General features: G+C 42.4%; 1 protein-coding gene across 1 annotated transcript in view; it reads left to right on the top strand.

The window, feature by feature from the left end:
• LOC138952696 (polycystin-1-like protein 2) overlaps positions 1 to 22026 on the top strand; it is a 65131-nt gene that overhangs the window by 7315 nt on the left and 35790 nt on the right. Inside the window, exons 8-22 of the mRNA XM_070324397.1 lie at positions 2 to 172; positions 3780 to 4048; positions 5009 to 5186; positions 6081 to 6340; positions 6588 to 6713; positions 7291 to 7393; positions 8121 to 8299; positions 13233 to 13475; positions 13726 to 14188; positions 15644 to 15810; positions 16269 to 16502; positions 17367 to 17540; positions 19504 to 19664; positions 20018 to 20298; positions 20808 to 21490. Coding sequence (XP_070180498.1) covers positions 2 to 172; positions 3780 to 4048; positions 5009 to 5186; positions 6081 to 6340; positions 6588 to 6713; positions 7291 to 7393; positions 8121 to 8299; positions 13233 to 13475; positions 13726 to 14188; positions 15644 to 15810; positions 16269 to 16502; positions 17367 to 17540; positions 19504 to 19664; positions 20018 to 20298; positions 20808 to 21490 — 3692 coding nt within the window. The remainder of the gene's footprint in view (position 1; positions 173 to 3779; positions 4049 to 5008; positions 5187 to 6080; positions 6341 to 6587; positions 6714 to 7290; positions 7394 to 8120; positions 8300 to 13232; positions 13476 to 13725; positions 14189 to 15643; positions 15811 to 16268; positions 16503 to 17366; positions 17541 to 19503; positions 19665 to 20017; positions 20299 to 20807; positions 21491 to 22026) is intronic.

The raw sequence follows: 22026 nt of genomic DNA, 5'->3' as shown, positions 1-22026 counted from the left end.
GGTATAAAATCTGCTGGGATTTCTTTTGTATCCCACGTTCTGATTGGCGGACGAGAATACCGACTTCGAGTTGTCGGGACCATCAAGGGCTACGCCTCTGGATATTCTGAATACCGCTTCATCACAAATCTTCCACCATACGGGGGCAACTGCTCCATTACACCTGAAACTGGTACGTGACTGTTGATGCCGGGGGGTAGGGTGAGGTGAAGGGGGAGTGCGGTGATGGGAGAGAGAGAGAGAGAGAGAGAGAGAGAGAGAGAGAGAGAGAGAGAGAGAGAGAGAGAGTGAGAGAGTGAGAGAGAGACAGAGAGTGAGAGAGAGAGAGAGAGAGAAAGAGAGAGTGAGAGAGAGAGAGTGAGAGAGAGAGAGAGAGAGAGAGAGAGAGAGAGAGAGAAAGAGAGAGTGAGAGAGTGAGAGAGAGAGAAAGAGAGTGAGAGAGAGAGAGAGAGAGAAAGAGAGAGAGAGAGAGCGAGAGAGAGTGAGAGAGAGAGAGAGAGAGAGAGAGAAGAGAGAAGAGAGAAGAGAGCGAGAGAGAGAGAGAGAGAGAGAGAGAGAGAGAGAGAGAGAGAGAGAGAGAGAGAGAGAGAGAGAGAGAGACGTAAGACGTAAGACAATTTATTGAATAAACACACGGTTCATTTTAAGATGGGAAGGTGGGGGGAGGGGTAGTCGAACTCCGCGATTTTCTTGAACACAAACAAAGACAACAGAATAATGCATCGTTCGTCACACGTCTGACTCGGATGCTAAGTCAGGAACTGGCAGTTCGCGTTTTACATGGCATTTCGCAACACCGCGCCTGCAGTTTAGGATCAGTCTGGCATGGAACGGAGGTAGCACTGTACTAGTGCAGACACGACCTGAAGATCAGCGGTTAGGTGTTCGATTTCTTCTTGAAAGGCGTTGCGGTCGACTTGAGGCAGGCGCCGGACACATGGGGGTATTTTTTTCTATTTGGTTTAAACATAAGTTTATTTTAACAAAGGTTACAATCATGACATGTATACAAAGTTCACAGAAACAGCAACAAGCTAGAAGCTTATAGTGGTGTTCCTGCATGACAGTACAACATATAAGGCGGTAACGGCTGAACAATTTGTCTCAATAAACCAAATCTATTAATAACGTAATAAACGTTGCATAATGATTATAAAGAAAGACAGTAAAAGGAAGGAAGGAGGGAAAGAAGATGAATAAAAGAAGAGGGATGGGTAGGAGATGTGCAGAAGTTAAAGTTGTCCGGCTTGTAGAGCATTTATTCTGGTTTGCCCAAAGCGGCCTGAACGTTCAATGAACGAGTGTACGGTGGAAAAAATGTTCCTGTTCAAATCTAAAGAATACTGTCTGTCTCCGTTTAAAAGGTGGGGGAGGTGAATTACGTGATTAGGGAGGGTATGTATAGTTTCTTGACGTGCTTCGCGATAATTTGGACAATCGAATATGAAGTGTTTTACGGATTCGGACGGGAATCTGCAGTCACAAGATGCATCTGTAGCAACGTGACGTCTCACTAGATCGTTATTAAGATCACTTATATATAACCTGAGCTTACAGTGAATTATTTGTGACATGCGATCTCCAGAATAAAAATAACACGGCGGACTTAAATCGTTTTTTGACAAAAAGTGCTTAAATTTACTTAGGGAGTCACTAAGTTTTATATAGTCTGGTAAAGAATTCCAGAGTTGTGTAGTAGATGGGAGAAATGAGTTTCTGTATAATTCAGTTTTAAACGATGGAACTTTCCTGTCTAGAGGTCTGCGCCGGTGATATGGGTTGTTAGTTGATATCAATGGTGGCAATATCGCAAATAAATAGTTTGGCCCTTGCGGTGAACGATCTTGTGAAATAATATCAATTTGTGACGTTTACGCCTCTCTAGTAATGAAATAAAGCCTGACTCATCGTACAATTTTTGATGGCTTGTGCCGAGGACTGCTCCAACAATGGTTCGAATTGCATCTAAGTGAATACTTTCGAGCTCGGTGGCTAACTCCTTAGGGCAGTTATCCCAGAGAACATCAGCATAATCAAAATGTGGCAATATGAAGGATTTGTACATTATTTCTAAAGCTTTTCTGCCCAGTCTATATTTATAAAATCGTAAGCAAGCTACTTGTGTACGGCATTTTGCTATAACAGATTTAATATGTAACTCCCACTTACCGTTATTCTGAATAATAATACCAAGATGTTTATGACTTTCAGTTTCTTGTAAAATTGTGCCACATGGGGGTATGTTTTCTTCTTGTCGAAATGACGATGTCTGTGCTGTTTCGCAGTCATATGTCAGGACGTAGTCGTCTCCCCTTGCAATCAGCGTCTTCTTTCCACCTTTTCTCTCACAGACAACTTTTGTGAGAGCTCGGTTCCTCTTTCTGTTTAGCAGTTTTTCTTTTGGTCGAAAGTTCTCTGAGCAGTTTGAGGCTAGGTCGTAAATATCCTCTGGTCCAAACTCTCGGTCCGTTACAGCAAGTTCAGCTTCAGTGGTTTCGTCGTCTGCTATCTGTGACGGCACAGCACAACACACCCCTTCTTCTTCTTCTTCTTGCGTTCGCCGTCACACCATCAGTTTTGTCTGCGAGACGAATGACGTCGTAACACACCCCTGAGTTGACACTCTCACACGTGGCTGACCTTGCTGTGTCACAATGGGCAGCGCAGGGGTTTGCTGTGTTGGGGTGGCCAGGCTCCGTGTTTCACGTGATCTTTCTGCTATGGAATGTTGTTGTGTGACACTGTCACTTGTCACTGTACTTGAATTGGCCTTGTCATCATTCGCAACCGTTGGAACAATAGCTACAGAGAGAGAGAGAGAAAGAAAGAGAGAGAGAGAGAGCGTCGGAAAATGGACGGGGGTTGGGGCGGGGGAGAGAGACATCTTGAACACAAGGCCAGTACTGTAACTGCCCTTGATACGGATCGATCCAAGGGGGGGCAATCTCAGTCATCTCAAAGAGGGAAATCCAAACGCTATCCGCCTTGTTCGATTTTATGGGCTTGGACGATAGAGAAAAATAAGAAAAGCAAACACTGGAGTATACCTGGACGAAATTGCTATCAAGAACGCAGAATTGATTTTTTCTGAGGTTTTTTTTGTGCCGTAAGCGCCATGTTTATCGCGTCTCGCACATCTGATGTTGACATGCATCAACAAAGGGGCCTCACTCTGGAAGAGTTTCCTGCTCCGATAAACATGGCGCTTACGGCAAAAAAAAAACCTCAGAAAAAATCAATTCTGCGTTCTTGATAGAAATTTCGTCCAGGTATACTCCAGTGTTTGCTTTTCTTATTTTTCTCTATCGTCCAAGCCCATAAAATCGAACAAGGCGGATAGCGTTTGGATTTCCCTCTTTGAGATGACTGAGATTGCCCCCCCTTGGATCGATCCGTATCAAGGGCAGTTACAGTACTGGCCTTGTGTTCAAGATGGGGAGAGAGAGAGTAGACGCAGAGCGAGGAAATAAGTGACGAGAAAGAGAGAAATGAGAAGATATGAAAATTACGCATGACTAATCACAATTACTTAGACGAATCTAGGGATTTATGACGGAAAAACAGGTGAGCACTCGGTTGTAAAAAATCATATAGGCTTACGGTTGAACTTCAGAGGAAGGCAGAGGACATACACACAAGCGACGGGCAAGACATTATCAACGTATGAATATATACAGGTGACGCGTGACATATACAGACTGTGGGAAAATGACCTGCGTGTAAACTAAAATCCCATTTATTTATCAAAACCCATTTCCCCTTCAAATACATCCTCTCAGGTTATGTCCTGGACACCATGTTCGTCATCAACTGTGTCGGCTGGCTCAACCCGGGGGAAGAGGATTCCAACGGCCAAGGGCTACTCTACCGGTTCTGGATCAACACCCCAGAGCAAGCCAGCAACCAGCTCCTCTACTATGGTACCGACCCTTTCACCCCAGAAAGCCAGCTTCCACTGGGTCTCGAGAAGAACGCCTATTACTATGACATGATGGTTCGAATCTCCAACCCGATCGGAGAATACGTGCAGCAAGTTCTGCCTGTGCAGGTGAGTGCATTAGGCTACATTTCGAGGAAAACGTGTTGTTATTTTTAAACTCGAATTTTTGTGCATGGAACATTACATGAATCCGAATCTCATGTTTAGGCCAACAAAAAAAAGTTGTATGTTTCTGGTCACCCGACCCTACCTAGTTTTTTCCCGCCGACCCTAGACTTTTTTTTATTGCATTTGTAAAAAAAAGAAAAGAAAAAAAGCGTCAAAACGAAAGTAACAGACGGCAAACGACACAAGGGGGATAACCCCGCATCCCTTTTCAGTTTTTGTCTCATTTGTTTTGTAATGTGTTCTCTTTCTCTTTGTATAGTAAGTCCAGTCTCTTTGCGTCACTGTATAGTTATTTTCTACCCTGACCACAAAAAAAAACAAAAAACAAAAAACAAAAATCCCTACCTACCTACCCTATTTTTTGTAGCCATGTTACCAGAAACATACAACTTTTTCTTGGGCCTTAGCGCGCGTAGAGCGGGGGTGAGTTAGTTGGCTGGTTATTTTTTCATATGTAATGAGAGAGAGAGAGAGAGAGAGAGAGAGAGAGAGAGAGAGAGAGAGAGAGAGAGAGAGAGAGAGAGAGAGAGAGAGAGGTGGGGTGGGGTGGGGTGTGGGAGAGGGAGAGTGTGTTATGTGTGTCTTGGAGTGTTATAAACTGCCTTTTTCATAGCCTCCTTTTATTTACGGCTAGATTGTGCAGTATGCTATTCATAAATGAATGCTAAATGATAAATAATCAAGAGAGAGAGAGGAATAGTGAGTTAGTTGACTTGGTATTTTGCCATATGAGAGAGAGCAAGAGAGAGAGGGAGAGTGTGTAATAAGTGTGTCTTGGTGTGTTATAAACTACCTTTTTCATAGCCTCCTTTTATTTACGGCTTGATTGTGCAGTATGCTATTCATAAATATAGAATAAAGGACAAAACAATAATCAAAACTCTTGTTTTCAAACTGTAGGTAGCACGGCCTGAAGAAGAACTGGACAAAGCGATGATGCAGACACTAGCACAAGGGGAGGGCAGCAATCTCAACGTCTTCCTCACCTCTGGTCGCGAGCAGGAAGCCAAGCAGATGATTGTCGCCCTTGCATCGCTGCTCAACACAGCGGTAAGGAAAATACAGGGGTTGATGATAAGTATTTGCATGTCGCAGATCCGACATATCTTGTCGCCTGCTCAGTCACGTTCCAGGGGTTGGATAAATTCCTCAATTCCTTCATTCATTCATTGATTTATTAATTGATTGATTATTTGATTTAAAATTGCAGTCTGTTGTCTAAACCCTCATTGTATTTATTTAATTCAACCCTTCTGTTCTTTTGTGTTGAACTAACCATGGATCAATTCACAACAGTGTGGCTGGTTTGTATGTCTTCATTTTGTTTGTTTCTTCCTTACTGTGTCTTTCACAACCAAGTCACTCGTACCATGACTCAGGGGCGGATCTAGGGGAGGGGGGGGGGGGGGGGGGTCCGGGTTTTCCGTAAACCATCCCCTCCCCCCTCCCCCCAGCCTAAACAAAAATAAATTAAAAAAATGAAATTGAGAATAAAGAAAAACTGATGGCTCAGATTGCACCAGATTGCTCCATTTTTCTTGATTTTTATCAAATTTTCCCCCCAGGAGTCGGCCTTTTTCTTCTAAGTGACGGTTTTGGAAAGTATTTGGGTAATATGGTTGCTCAAGTTGCACCAGGTCGATCAAGTTTCTTGGCTCAGAGTGCACCAGATTGCTCCATTTTCCATGTTTTTATCAACTTTTTCCGGACCCCCCTAAGAGGTTCGAACGCTTCGCGCCCTCAACTAAACGCTTCGCGTCGTCGAATTGTCCCTAAAAGAAATTTGGACCCCCCCCCTAAAAATGATGTAATCCGCCCCTGATGACAAAAACAAGCCCAAAAGTCCTCTTCTCAGTCTGTTGGTGAGTTAGCGTCCCTCTCTCAGAAGCACTTATTCACTGACCAACCTACTGAGTGAGCAAGTGAGCTGTCTAGAGACTCAATTACTCATTTGACACACTCTGTTCAGCAGAGCAGTTTTGTCACAACTACAACAACGACCACAACTACAACAACAACCAAAGGGACAGATGGAGTTCCTACTGCCACACTTTATCCCCCGACCGGCCAATCAACCACCAAATCAACAACAACAACAGCAACGACAAAAACAACCACCAAAAGTACATCAACGGCTGCTACAACAACGCAGAGGAGCGCAGAAGAGAGGCAGTTTTTGACAGAGGTAACAGACTTTTCAAGAAAAAGAACTTCTCTCACATGAATGAGCTTGTCGGCATTTTGTGGCCGATATCAGATATTTTACTCACCATTCAACAAGAAATGCAAATATTCACAATAAGTGTCATGGTGTTGAAAGTCCCATCTACTGTGTTTACGGGTAGACCTTACATGGTTGTCTTTGAATCTTATCAGAAAACATTCTACCGTTGAATTACATTTTGAGAACATCTAAGATAGCATTGAAATGTGAATACATAAAGTGTAAAATGTATCCCGAATTGCCTTTTCCCCCCAGCTGAGAACAGGAGTCGTGAAAGCGTTGTCAATGACAACGGCCTTGACCTTAGATTCGTTGCAACAGACGGCGCGAGCGGTGAAGGTCATCACCGACCAAACCGACGAAATATCAGAAGAGTGTCAGGTAAGGTGCCAGAACTGTCTGCAGTTTAAAACAACAGTTTGAACTGAAGGTGCTATTTTGTGCAATTTAGACGGTTTTTTTTTGTAAATCACCTATCCTTGTTTACGTGGTTTTTTTTGGTTTTTTTTACAAAATCGACCGGAAGAGCGTGAATTCAGCTGAACGTAAGAGAATGTCTCTTTAATATCGCTTTGGAATGTTATTTCTGCTATCATTTTGCAAAAAAGTGCAATTTTGGGGCAGGGCGTCTAGACTAGTCATCTAGGTTCTATGGAAACTGTCATGTCTCTCTTGATCAAAGCATTATACATTATCGCACATTTGCTAGCAATGGTTGTTCTGTACTTGATGTCTGAAGAACCATGATTCAGCTTCTTTCAAAGCTATTCACAAAAGGTATGCACACGGTAAAAATATTCGCCATGAGGTCATTCTAAGAGGTTTTTATGACAGCTAAGAACTGTTTCCATTTTCTAACACTGTATTCTGTGTACTGTACATATATATATATTTTGTTTGTTAAAAGTACGTTTTTGGTAGCAATTGTCCAATATGAATGTTGGCCCTCCATGTGTAGTCGATAGCAGTAGAAGCCATGGCGGACATGACCGACTCCCTGAAGCTGATGGTCGAAGATGGACGTCTGCAGACCGTTGAACAAGAAATGACCGCTGCTGAAGGTATGGATGCACTTTAAACGGTACGATTTTATGGTTGCTGCATGTCCTTGAGATTAGCCTGTATGCCCCAACGCTCTGTACTATGGTTTGTATTTACCTGTCACGGGTATCGCGTTTTCGCGCGCGCGCGCGCGCGCGCGCGTGTGTGTGTGTGTGTGTGTGTGTGTGTTTGTGTGTGTGTGTGTGTGTGTGTAATTCCAGTAATATATTTGTCGTAATGAACCAAAGAAGCTGTTTGTGAGAGGTTACAGGTATGAACCATGATGAATACCGAAGAGATACTTTTCTGCTTCCAGAAATGACGATAACGATGATGACGTTCATGATAATTAAGGGGGTGCACGCACGCACGCACGTACGCACACACACACATACACGCACGAACGCACACTTACCCACAGACACACACACGCACCCATACCAGAGACATAGATAGAATGTATGTCTCTGCCCATACGCACACGCTATCTCTCTCTCACACTCACTCTCTCTATCACACAAACACACACACAGACACACACACACACACACACACACACACACACACACACACACACACACACACACACACACACACACACACTTTCTCTCTCCCACTCACTCAGACGCTCGCTCACACGCATACACGCTCGAATGCACGCACTTACATCATTTCAATCCATACTTTAAAACAGTTAGAACATAGTCTCAAAATATCTACCAACCACCGTCACCCATCACTTTGCAGACATTGTTGCGAGTCTGGGTAACATTCTCTCAGCGGCAACTGACGGCGTGAACATAGATGACCTCCTTGACCTGGACTTTGGTGAGTCCCTGACCACTGGTTTCACCACTTCCGCTTCAACTGCCGGCGCCTCTACCGGAGGTACAACCACCACTCCTTTGCCGAACAAACGCGAACAGGTCAGTATGTGAAACGTCTGTTGGAGGAGACGATGTTCGGAAATTACTCTGTCATGTTTAAATGGGTTGTGAAAGTGTAAATACTCTTGCTTTTATTCAGGCAAACCTGCCCACGAGACATTTTTAGGCCAGTACTGTCACTAGCGAGGGCTGTGTCTGAACCACGTGGACAAGGAGCACGTGGGAAAGTTTGCCTCAATAAAGCAAGAGGATTCACTCTTTCACAACCCATAAAAACCCGACAGAGTTATTTCCGGAGTTCGTCTTTTGTCGAGACGCCACAGAAAGACATAATAATAATAATAATAATAATAATAATAATAATAATTGTCAGTAAGTACTGGTGTCACATGTCTGATGTGAACCAGTTGATTGGCTAATGGCGATGCACTTAAATCTGTTAGCGCACTCTTGGAGTGCGCTAACTTTTCCACAGAGCGTATTCTTACGCCCTTTGCCAAAGCGAAACTGTACTCTCATCCTCAGAATTAATTAATGACATGTAGCTTATATTCTCCACAATACCAAATGACCATAAATTCCTTGCTTCTCAATTAAAGCAGAAGTGATTTTTTTTCTGACAGATTGCATGTGCCTGTGCCAGTGCCAGTCAGTAATCTAAAAATAGAAGCCGCTGTGTTTCATCTCATTTTCGCCGACTTGCATAGATTCTTCTCATAATATGCCGTGTTAGTGGCATGTAGCTTATCATCCACATTTCCAAATGATTAGTTAGCATACAATTCCCAGCGGCTAACAGAAAACACAAGTGTTATTCCGATAACGTACACAGCATTTGGAAGACTGATTCGATCGACTCTGTCATACGTAGCAGACTACACTGAAATACGACTGCATCAGTTCAGTAAATGAATGGTTTCCGAATTATTATTTCAAGGCAAGAACAATCGTAATCGAAAACGTGTAGGGTTCAGAACGTTCTTACCATATAATTATAAGACTTATTACCAGCCTACCTGGCTCATTCGTGCAGACTCAGTGACAGTGCAGACTGCAGTAGTTCGATTGTTCTTGCCTAGCAGACGACATACTGAACCCCGCTCAGCAAATTAACATGTTGGGCAAATGTGAACGAAAACACGATGGGGATATAATACGTGTAGGGTTCAGAGCATTCTTACCGTTCATATTTAGTATCAGACTCCCCGATGAGTGAAGATACAACACGAGAAATATGCCACATTTATTTTGAAAATGTGCGAACCGTCGAGTCCTTCGTGGGGTAGTCAATTCAAGGGGAGTCACTCCGCACAGTCAATCCATCGAAGCTCGACTGAAGGTTTCGAATTGCAAATAATGAAGAGCACAGTCCTTTCTCCGAGTTCAAATGAGGTATCTCTGAAAGATCATCACTGTTCAGCTTAACGCTACACTGGAATTTACCAACAGAAATCAAAATGCGTGAGACGAAAGCACGACACACTTGAGACACCGGCCCACACAAAAGTAGATCTTACTGTACACGACCTGACCACACAGTTATGCCTATTCAAATGCGCGTAGCAAAATGTGCGTTTGGAATCTTCTTTTTTCTATGGCGGTACTGACAATATCGTTATTGAAACAATCCCAGTGCACTAAGGGATTTATAGAGCAAATCTCGAAAATAATTATTGAACTCAGCGCTATGCGCTTCGTTCAATAATGAATTTTCTCGATTTGCTCTATAAATCCCTTAGTGCACTGGGATGTCTCAATAACTTAAATAATAATAATAATAATAATAATAATAATAATAATAATAAGAAGAATAAGAATAATAATAAATGTGACCCTCCACCACGAAATGAGTCGCATGTCACCTCGCGCGGTTCTGCGCTAGGCTTGATATAAGTCCGGAGAGTGTATGGTAACAGTGTGAGGGTCACCTTAGTCACAGGCGTATAACTCAAACAGTTTCCGCTCTTTTCTAAAACGGTTTTCACCACTGGATAGAGCATAACAAACTCTTTAGGAAAATGTAAAAATATGAAAATCATGCAAAGGTGACATGCGACTCATTTCGTGGTGGAGGGTCACAAATGAGCATTTATATAGCGCAACATCATAACTTTACAATTATGCTCTTTGCGCTTGACACATTTAAAATTAAAACACAGTTATACAAGCATTTACATCTACATTCATAGTCAGCATCGCTTAATTAAAAGCATACACCACCAAACATACATTACAAAAGATTCTTCCACTAACTAAGTAATACAAACATGAATAAAATAGGTAGTGAAAACAAGGAAATACCAGCTGAATACCCTTAAAGGCAGAGTAAGCCTCCCGTAAACCATCACAGATACGGTCAGGCTTTTACACACAGTACAAACACCATTTCATTTAAACACTCACCAATTGAGAACATCCTAGGTGCCCTCCGTAAAGAGCGAACAATTTTCAAAGAATTTATTTTTGCGTGGTTTATCTTACCCCTGAGCCATCGTGAACCCGTGTGATCCAGTTTTCCCTTTTCACAATGCAGTCGTCATAGTTAGTCATTTGAATGCGACTCGACGTGAGCTTATCTACAATAGCACGTTTTTTTATGCACGAAACAACGGCTGTGGTTCACAAGAACTCTAGCGATGGCTTTTGACTGTTGAGAGGAACGGCGATTTGCACTGATAAACCGGCCGTCGTCTGCTACGACCCTTGCGTGACCCTGCTTCCGGGCTTTTCTTTTTTTAAACTTTCACAACTTCGAATTGTTCTGATCTTGTCTTGATGAAAAACGAATTCTTTTATGATTAAAGAATGTTTGTGTAACAAGCTGTCAATTTATTATTTAGATTTTAAAAGTTAGGTCTAGCGCAAAAACGAGGCGCCGTTGTTGTTAACGGAACAAATCTACGAAAATAAATTCTTTGAAAATGTCTCACGCTCGACAGAAAGCAGCCAGGATGTTCCCGTTCGGTGAGCGTTCAAATGGAAGTATGCTTGTACTGTATTTAGACGCTCGGGGAGCTCTGTGATGGTTTACGGGAGGCTTACTGTGCCTTTAATCAAACAGAACATGTTATCAACAATACTGAAAACTATCCTTGGCGGATGATGACTTTATGCAGTTATTCTGCAGAAAAACAGAAATGCTGGAGAAAACCCGTTCTTTTCTGCAGCATTTCTGCATAATGTCATCTTTCGCGAGAGCAACGTTTTTTTCTGCAGTAAAACAGTTTTACTGCAGTAAAATTGAAATCAAGAATGCTGCAGTAAAACGGAGATGTTGTTTTACTGGAGAAAAACTGTTTACACTTTTTCTTCAGCATTTTGGCATTATTCAGTTATTCTGCAGAAAAACAGAAATGCCGGAGAAAAACTGTCTTTTCTGCAGCTTTTCTGCATAATGTCATCTTTCGCCGAAGCAACGGGTTTTTCTGGAGCAAAACATTTTACTGCAGTAAAATTGAAATCAAGAATGCTGCAGTAAAACGGTGCTGTTGTTTTACTGCAAAAAACCTGTTTACACTTTTTCTGCAGCATTTTGTACTGGTTCTTGGCGGATTATGACATTATTCAGTTATTCTGGAGAAAAGCCGAAATGCTGGAGAAAAACTGTCTTTTCTGCAGCATTTCTGCATAATGTCATCTTTCGCGAGAGCAACGTTTTTTTTCTGCAGTAAAACAGTTTTACTGCAGTAAAATTGAAATCAAGAATGCTGCAGTAAAACGGTGATGTTGTTTTATTGCAGAATAGTCTGTCACAGTTTTTCTGGAGAAAAACGAACGACCTTGTAAAGTAGCGTTTGTATTCGTCGCCCCCTGGGATAGTATAATAGTTTGTAACTATTGGTAATTCTGGATGAGTCCATCTCTCGTCAGAGGGGGGCTCGCGTGCTCTAACATTATAATGAGCCAGTACAAAATTCTGCAGAAAAAGGGTAAACAGGTTTTCTGCAGTAAAACAACAGCACCGTTTTACTGCAGCATTCTTGATTTCAATTTTACTGCAGTAAAATGTTTTGCTCCAGAAAAACCCGTTGCTTCGGCGAAAGATGACATTATGCAGAAATGCTGCAGAAAAGACAGTTTTTCTCCAGGATTTCTGTTTTTCTGCAGAATAACTCAATAATGCCAAAATGCTGAAGAAAAAGTGTGAACAGTTTTTCTGCAGTAAAACAACATCACCGTTTTACTGCAGCATTCTTGATTTCAATTTTACTGCAGTAAAATGTTTTGATGCAGAAAAAAACGCTGCTTCGGCGAAAGATGACATTATGCAGAAATGCTGCAGAAAAGACAGTTTTTCTCCAGCATTTCTGTTTTTCTGCAGAATAACTGAATAATGTCATAATCCGCCAAGGATAGAAAACAGCCCTAGATGTTTATATACATTATCACATTATCACTAAAACAACAAATACACTACATGTAACAGACCAAGTTTTTTGTATAAAGCGGGTTAGAGTAAAATATATTTACAGACTGGGTCATTCAGGAATGTGTTGCTTGTCAGCGAGGAGAGAGAAGGGGAATAGATTAAAATATTTGAATGAATAATTTGAACTCGAGCCCAAGTCGAGCAAACGAATTAAGAAACCATAAAACGAACATACCACCCTCTCATCCACCGAACAATCCAGGCGTGTGGATAGTATTGATTCTGTTACAGACGACAGAGCAGTGCCTGTAATCTAAATCAAAAATTAAATTTTAGACAGGGAATGTTAGACCCAGAATCGCTACCGCCCTAGTTAGACCACCTTGGGGCTTTGCTCAACCCTTGCTCTCCTCAAATCATTTTAGATTTCAATGCAAGGATGATACCCGCATTCATACTGTGTATCTTGAGCCAGCAAAACAAAACATTTCGCCATCGCGCCAGTGATGTATTCTGTTATCGCCGGTGGTTCCTGCAGTATACCCCAAACGCACAAACACGCCATCTCACCACCACCTCAAGTGCTCTTGTCCTTATTCTCAGGTCCGACAGCTGACCAGACGGACGATGGAGCTGACGGACATGGTGGTCAAGACAGTTCTTCAGCGTCGTGTTCCAGGTGCCCCTCCAGTGGTGCTGACCAGTCGACTCTTCACCATCCAAGCCGCTCGCAACGACCTGGCCAGCTTCAACAACAGCGTCTACTCGTCTTCTGAAGGCTCTTTCGCCTTCCCGCCCATCGACAACTTCCAGATGAAGAACGATACGGCTTTTGTGGACACCAAGGTGGGGATTGGAAAGAATGGTCATCAGAAATTCATGACATCAAATCTTTTTGTTCGCTTGTTTAGGACTCAGTCGTGTGAAGAGTTGTTCACTTTTGCAACACTTAAATGAACATTGGTGAAAGCAATACAAAAGTTGTTAACAAGAAAAAAATATAGATGACCTTAAAGCATTTCAAAACTTGCCCTAGCTATTTTTCTTTCGTGCACAGTCACTGAGACATTCAATATATTTTCTGTTTCCGATCTAGTTCCTCATTACCAACAAGAATCCCTATATCTGGGACGCCAGCGCAGCCAAAGTGACGTCACCAGTGGTCAGTCTCAACGTCTACGATAACAACGGTGACGACATCGTCGTCAGAGATCTGGACGAGCCAATCAAAATCGAGATCGCCACAGGAGTAACGAATGAAAATCCAGCCCTGGTGACGCCATACCTCATTGATGACGCAGAGCTGTATTATCACGTCATCGACACGGAATGGAACTCTACTCAAGCTCTGAGCATAATGCTGGTTCCTGAAGCTAGGAACGAGACTTTCGAAGTTTATCTCAAGCATGGATCGGTACCAACGCTAACGGACTACGACATGTTCAGCATAATTCCAGATACCGAGGCTGACGAGGACACCAAATATAAAATCTTCATCCTGAACGATACCTTTGCTTCCAATGAGACTGATAAGCTTTATCTAGGCCTTCGTAACTTTGGTAGGTATATACAGGTGTAAATAATACGATTGTTATAATAAGCAAAGAAACGAACTAACAAAAGAAAATTAAAAACAAATCCTGTTCAAACCCATCCTTTCATTGTACAATTTAAATCCTCCAAATCTTCAATTTTGTTTTACTCTCTTCTTTATTGAATACTAGGGGAAAGGCTCCTAATATGGACCGGCTCCTAATATGGACCACCTCCTGTTCTGACAAACTAACGGCGCTAGAGCGCTAAAAACAATTTCATTCTCTGGATAAGTTGCACATGTCAAAACAGTTGCAGAAACACAAACCTCAAAACCGTTAGGCTTTTTTTCCACTTTTGGCAGCGTTCACTCTAAATTTGCCGCCTAAAACGGACTCGTTTCTGTCCACAGCCAAAGCTTTCATAATACAAAAATGGCTATATATGAAAGCTAAGACAGTATTTGTTACATTTTAACAGTGTGTACCCCGAGTTTCTACTGCAAACAAAAAATAATAGCAAAACCTCAAAGTATGTGTGAGTCCGCTAATATGGACCACCTTCAACAAATCGAAGAAAATAAAAACTAAAGGCAATTTTAATTAATTCATTAAGAAGCTTGCTGAAAATAACCTATAACTAGCCCTCGAGATTTCAAAAAAATATAACAAATAGTCTTTTGTTTTGTGGAAGTTGATAATTTCACTTATTTTCACTCTGTTTTTGATAAGCTTCTTCAGTTTCCTGGTGTGCTTCAAATAATACTCTCATCAACCCGAAACAGCTCAATCTAAAGCATATTTGAATAAGTCTGACTTGCACACTAAGTTGTATCATGTTATTTTAAAGTATAGGGGGCTTTTTACAGTGATTCGTGAAGGCCGCTTCACTGGTCCATATTGGGCGCCCAGGCTCCTAATATGGACCATTTGTGATTTTGTCTGTATTTAATTTTTGCTGAAGGTCTATCAAAGCTATTTCACTCTAATTAGGCCTAACTGTTAAACTAAGAGAGAAGGACTACCAACCACAAAATGAAACTTCTTCGCAAGAAAACAAGCTAGTTATCAGCAATAAACAAAAAGTGGTCCATATTAGGGGCCCTTCCCCTACTTCATCAGTCGGCTATTGATCGATGAGTTTCTCACAATTATAGCAAGCTAGTGATTACGAAGCAGACTTGTTTCGGTTTTTTTAACACACGACGATAGAGGAGCACCGCTCTGTAAGCATGCAGCACCATGTTTTCTTATTCTCGTTATGAAGAAAACCAGAAAACATGGTGCTGCCTACTGAGAGCAGTGCTTATAATTATGTCTAAAAAATGAGTAGAAACATAACTGCAGCAGTAAAATAGGTTAAAAAAAACCCATAATACTTCGTTCAGAATTGTCAGATAATTCTTGTCTTAGCTTACCTGGGGCCAGATTTCTGCACATTGTTTCTAAACGTCCGTTGTGTTTCGGTTGAATTTCTTTCAGTGGAGCCAGCGAATCAGGAGCCAGATTACAGCGATTACTACAAAGATCCAGAAGATGAACTGACCACAAGAAATGAATCTCTTCCTCCCTACAGTATCAGTTTCTACGGTAGCACTTGTCGCTACTGGGACGAAGGCAGAGAAATGTGGGCCACGACTGGTTGTGAAGTAGGTAGTCTTCTCTTTATGAGGATAGTTTGCGTCCTCCTTTCTTGCAATTTCCTTTAAATCCGTTGTTGTGCTAATCTTTATATTTAGTCTCTGTCTGTGTTACATGTTGTGTCAGCGTGCATGTCTGCTTGAACCGCTGCCTGCCTGTCTTTTTGTCCGTCCGTATTTCCACTTCTTCTTTTATCGTGAGGATAAAAAAGGATCTGTGAATAGGTTTTTGAGAACATGTTGAACAGACTGACCTGTACGTTTTGTGCAACGCATTCATGCATGGGAATGATGAACGGGGAATCGAAATTGGCAAAAGAGAATGAACATAAGAAGCCCTTTACCATTCCTTCGTTTGTAGTTTGCTTGTACATCTGTGTCATCTGTCGCGCGCTTTTACTCTCTCTACATTTGAACTCTTTCATCATAAAGCAAAACAACACAACACACCTTATCTTCCCACACAGGTTACTGACGAATCTACGGCCGCCGTCACGCGCTGTTTGTGTTCACATCTGACGTCATTTGGATCTGGTGTGTTCGTGGCTCCCAACCAGATCCACTTTGACACGGTGTTCGACAACCTGGGAGCCAAGATTGCCGACAACTACGCCGTTCTCGTCACTTTGATCCTGGCCTTCTTCCTCTACTTTGTGGGCCTCATCTGGGCCCGGCGAATGGACAGAAAAGACGTGGAGAAGGTGGGTATTTGGAAAAGAAAGGGCACTTCGTAAAGGCGGTTCTTAATTGAGCCCGAAGTCGACTTTGTGAAGTCTTTTCTTTTACCGAAAACTCAGTGCTGAAGCTTCTTGCGGCCAGCTTCGCGAAGTATAATAATAATAATAATAATAATAATGGTGATTTCTATAGCGCTTTCGAACACACAAAGCGCTTTACAAAAGCAATAACAACATCATTACCAGAATGACGCCATTGACGGAATAGAACACAATCATAAACACTTTACAACAAAAACCAAAAACAAAACATAAATGTTACAAAAATCCAGAGGCTCTTACAGGAACGAACTCTCAGTATACACAACAATTATGATGCACACACACACACACACACACACACACACCCACACATGTCCACACACATGCACACACACACACACACACACACACACACACACACACACACACACACACACACACACACACACACACACACACACACACACACACACACACACACACACACAGTAAACATTGTTCATCCGAAAAGTGCACATTCACAGGGTCGCGACAACTACATCATCATAGATGTAGTATACTTCGCAGAGTCGACTTCGCCTAGTTAAGGACAGGCTTAACGAAAGTATACACGAAGAAAACATTTATTTAGCGTGTCTCGAGAAAAGGAACACAGCAGCACACACAGACATATATTCCGATAAACATACGCAGACCAATGAAGAAATGCTGTATATGACATCGCCAGCATATGGAGGCTACTGGACAGAGATTCCAATACGATGTCTGGAGGGCTTACATGATTTACTTGCAAAGAAAAACTAATTCGAAAGCTATTTTCGAAGCACTATTCATGTTTTGATTCAGTGGGGAGCAACACCCTTGGCAGATAACGTCATGTCCGACAAGTACTTCTACCGGATGACCGTCTTCACGGGCATGCGCAAAGGAGCCGGAACAAGGTCAAAGGTCAGCTTCGTCATCTCTGGGGACAACGGGGACACTGGAGTGAGACAGCTAGCCGATGAAAAAGGGAAAAAGGTGACTTCAAGTTTCTCTCTATGAATTCTTTCAAGGTGATGATGATTTGTTAAACATCTTCAGTGAAAATCTGAAAAAGAGGAGTTCAGTGTTAATGTCGAAAGGTGACATCACATTTCACACAATAAATTCTTTCATGGTTATAATTTGTAACAAATCGTAAAAGAGTCGTGCGTAAAATAGAGTAGAAACAAAAGAGATAAAAAGATGTAAATAACAAAAGAAAACGTTTGCAAAGTTGGTAAAACGGAAGCAAAAGATGGTTGAACCAAAACTAATGCTTGGGTGAAGTGTTTCCCCCACAGATTTAGTCGAAAAGTAACCAGCAAGTTGCATCTCTCCTGAAGTGTAACGATCCTGAACCGGTTTGCCTATTCTCAGTTTCTCATACGCCTTGGTCGACAAGGGCCAAGGTCTGGCAAGAAACAAATAGTTGTGGTACCTAAACATTATGCAATTCTGGTGCAGAAAGAAGGAGTTTGCGAGTACTCGAAATTCAAATGTACATTTGATAGCAACGTCGCCCTTCCTCATTTTTGAAGCCAACGCAGTTCTTTATTTTATGGGGTCTTTTTGTCTCCTTTTTCCATGTTACAACTTCCAGAAATTACATTAACTTAATGTTCTCAGATCGTACTAGTCCCATAAGCACGCATGTAATTTAGCAACCAGTGAGCTGTATTGAACGAAAATATTGAAAGACACTGGGTGATGATTGGCCGAAAGCTATTAGATTACAAAGCTCTTTCTGAAGCAAAGTGAAGGACTTGACATTGAAAAACGCAATTTCGTGACAAAAATTAAATTTGAAATATCATTGATCCGTATATATACATTTGCATATCTATTGAATGTACATTTTCTTGACAAATTTAATTTGAATTATGGATCGACGCCGATATACTCATTTGCATATTTATTAAATGAACATTTCCCAAGAAATTTTGTTTGTTTGTTTGTTTGCTTAACGCCCAGCCGACCACGAAGGGCCATATCAGGGCGGTGCTGCTTTGACATATAACGTGCGCCACACACGAGACAGAAGTCGCAGCACAGGCTTCATGTCTCACCCAGTCACATTATTCTGACACCGGACCAAACCAGTCCTAGCACTAACCCCATAATGTTCCCAAGAAAGTGTTGCCGTGAATTGTCTTGCATGTAGGATGCATTAAGGTTTCTGATTTGCCACACCTTTACAGCACTAAGGCGGGACATGTGCATTATTTCTACTTTTTACTCCTGAATTAAAAATAAAAACAGTCCGAGTTTCTTGTGACGTTACAGGGGCGGATCACATCATTTTTAAGGGGGATTTCCAAATTTCTTTTCGGGACAATTCGACGACGCAAAGAGTTTAGTTGAGGGCGCGAAGCGCTCGAACCTCCTAGAGGGTTCCGGGGACATGCCCCCCCCCCCCCCCGGGAAATGTTGATTAAAAACAAGGAAAATGGAGCAATCTGGTGCAATCTGAGCCAAGAAACGTCCCCTAATACACCTTCCAAAAAGTCAATTTAAGAAGACAAATTTAGATCTAAACAAGGACAATTGACCGATCTGGTGCAACCTGAGCCAACAAGCAAATCTTGATATTATTTATTATGTGGTCCATCCACGAATAATTTTATGTGTGTTGTATAATCTGGTATTTTAAAGAGTAATCGGCGACCTATACGCAGATTTATACAACAGTTTCCTTTTTACTGGAAGCAGTTAAGATGTTGAGATTTTGTATGCATCCAAGTGGAGGGATTGATTTATCTCATGCATGGGAAGGCCAGATATCTATAGTAAGCTGCACTGTTTTCACGGGAAAGACTGTGACTTTAAGGAATCCTTCATCATCTGGTGTTAATATTATTTTCACACTTTGCAGACTGCCGTGGAAGCATGAACCAGCACGTGCTAGAGATAGTAGGAATCGTTCATCATCTGGTTTTCATATTATTTTCACCCTTTCCAGACTCTGAGCCGTGGAAACATCAACCAGTACGTGCTGGGGGTACCTGTGACTTTGGGTCCCCTGTCTTACCTGCGTGTGTGGCACGACAACTCGGGTAAAGGCAGACACCAAGGCTGGTACCTAAGTAAGGTCCTCATCACTGATCTTCAGACAGGTGTCAGGTAAGTTGATCTTTTAGGGTTTTCATGTTACGAAATATTCTTGGAAATTACAGATCGTCTTAGTCGTCAGTTTGGTACCACAGTCAAACCTGCCTTTGCGACCACCTCTCGATAGCGACCACCTGCCCACAACGGCCACTCCGAAGTATCCCGGACGAGTCTTTCTTCTGTAGCAATTCACCTTTCCAAAGCGACAAACCGTCTATAACGACCTCTTTTGTTCTGTCTCGGGTTGTCGTTTTAGACAGGTTCGACTGTACTCATGACCTTTTAGCACATGTTCTTCACTGGGCCATACTTCCCCTCGAAATAATAACTTAATTCTTATTTCTGTCTTTGTCTCACTCTCACAGCTACATCTTTCTCTGCAACCGATGGCTGGCAGTAGAAGAAGATGACGGCCATGTCGACAGGATTCTACCAGTGGCGGGCCGCGAGGACCTGGTCGACTTTCAACACCTCTTCTTCACGGAGACCCAACGCTCGTTGACGGACTCACACCTGTGGTTCTCCGTGTTCTCTCGCCCCAGAAGGTCGTCGTTTTCCCGCATCCAGCGCCTGTCATGCATCATGTGCCTGTTGTTGGCCACCATGATGGCTGATGCCATGTTTTACCAGACGGGAGGAGGTTCGGGTGAGTTGAACCTCTTGTACAAAGATCAATGCCGGTGTCTTTAACGAGGGATGTCTGGTGTATGTGGAAGAGTAGGACAAGCAAAGGGACGCTGATATGCTAATTGTAATAATGACCTTGGTCGAAAATGACAAGGAGAGTTTCGTGGATGATATGAGCAATAGCTATTAAAGGGAGACCAAGGCATCCAGAATAACCGTTTATATCACCACCGATAAAGATACTTATGTGTAGTACATTTGTGATTCTTCGAACAAATCCACAAGTTGCACGAGCAAAGGAAACCTTAGGTACACTGCTATATGGACCATCTTCTGATCAGGGCTCTTCGTAATTTAAGAGCAACTTTAGCGTACTCAGTTAGAACCATATCTGGAAAAGGCTTCCAAAGTGTGTACCTTCACAAGCCAACTCAGGAGTGACATAAAATGTCCAACCAAATGCGCAGTTTTCAGGATTGCATATAGTCTGTTAAGTGTATTTTGTAAGGTGTTGCTTGTTGTCATCAGACTCAGAAGCAGGAGCCCTTGAGATTGGCCCGGTGAAGGTAACGATGCAGGAACTGTACGTGAGTGTCATCAGCAGCCTGATCATCCTCCCCCTCAACATCGTCATCGACCTACTCTTCAGGCGAAGCAAACCCAAGCCATCTCACAAAACCGACGTCTCCTTTGCTCCAGCGAAAAGCAAAACATCCCGGAAAGAGAAGCTAAAAGAAGACGAAGATATCCAGGCCATTCGAAATCGAATTTTCCAGGTCATGAACTGCCCGGATGTGACGCAAGATGGCGGCATGAAGAAGGACCACGCTCAGAACGAAGCAACGGACTTGGGTACGGATCACGACCAGGGATGTTCACCAAATTCAGCAGTTACAACCCCACCCAACATCAAGAATGAGAAAGTTACGAACAGCCAGAAGAGTGAAGAGGTGACCGAAGACCCCACTGGGAAGGCAGTTACCAAGAAGGCAAAGTGCAAAACATCCAAGCAGACGAACAAGCAAGGGAAAGTCATGCTGCCGCACTGGTGTGTCTACATCGCGTGGTTCCTGGTGATTTCCATGTCAGCGGTCTCGACCTTCATCACATTCTCTTACAGCATGGAGTGGGGCAAGGAAAAATCTAACGCCTGGTTGTGTGCCATGCTTCTGTCTGTGGGACAGTCCGTAATGGTGGTGCAGCCTATCAAAGTAAGTTTGTGAACATTTGCTTTGTTTCCTCGTATTGTGAGCTATTCTGATCAGGGTAACATTTACGTTTTCACATCCAAATAACACTATCCGTAATGTTCCTTGAATAAAAAAATCGGGTGGAGTGAATCGAATTTCAAACTTGTTTGATAATTATTGTTCACCACGGGTTTGCTTCAGTTGCAACAGAATTAAACGGCTCTCACTCTCTGTAATGTTTTTTTTACATTTAGTCAAGTTTTGACTAAATGTTTTAACGTAGAGGGGGGAATCGAGACGAGGGTCGTGGTGTATGTGCTTGTGTGTGTGTGTGTGTCTCTGTGTGTGTGTGTAGAGCGATTCAGACTAAACTACTGGATCGATCGTTATGAAATTTGACATGAGAGTTCTGGGTACGATATCCCCAGACGTTTTTTTTATTTTTTCGATAAATGTCTTTTATGACGTCATATCCGGCTTTTTGTGAAAGTTGAGGCGGCACTGTCACGCTCTCATTTTTCAACCAAATTGGTTGAAATTTTGGTCAAGTAATCTTC

This window comes from Littorina saxatilis, linkage group LG2 (genome assembly GCF_037325665.1).
Source record: "Littorina saxatilis isolate snail1 linkage group LG2, US_GU_Lsax_2.0, whole genome shotgun sequence".
NCBI lineage: Eukaryota > Metazoa > Mollusca > Gastropoda > Littorinimorpha > Littorinidae > Littorina > Littorina saxatilis.
This window is presented reverse-complemented; position numbering and strand designations above follow the sequence as displayed.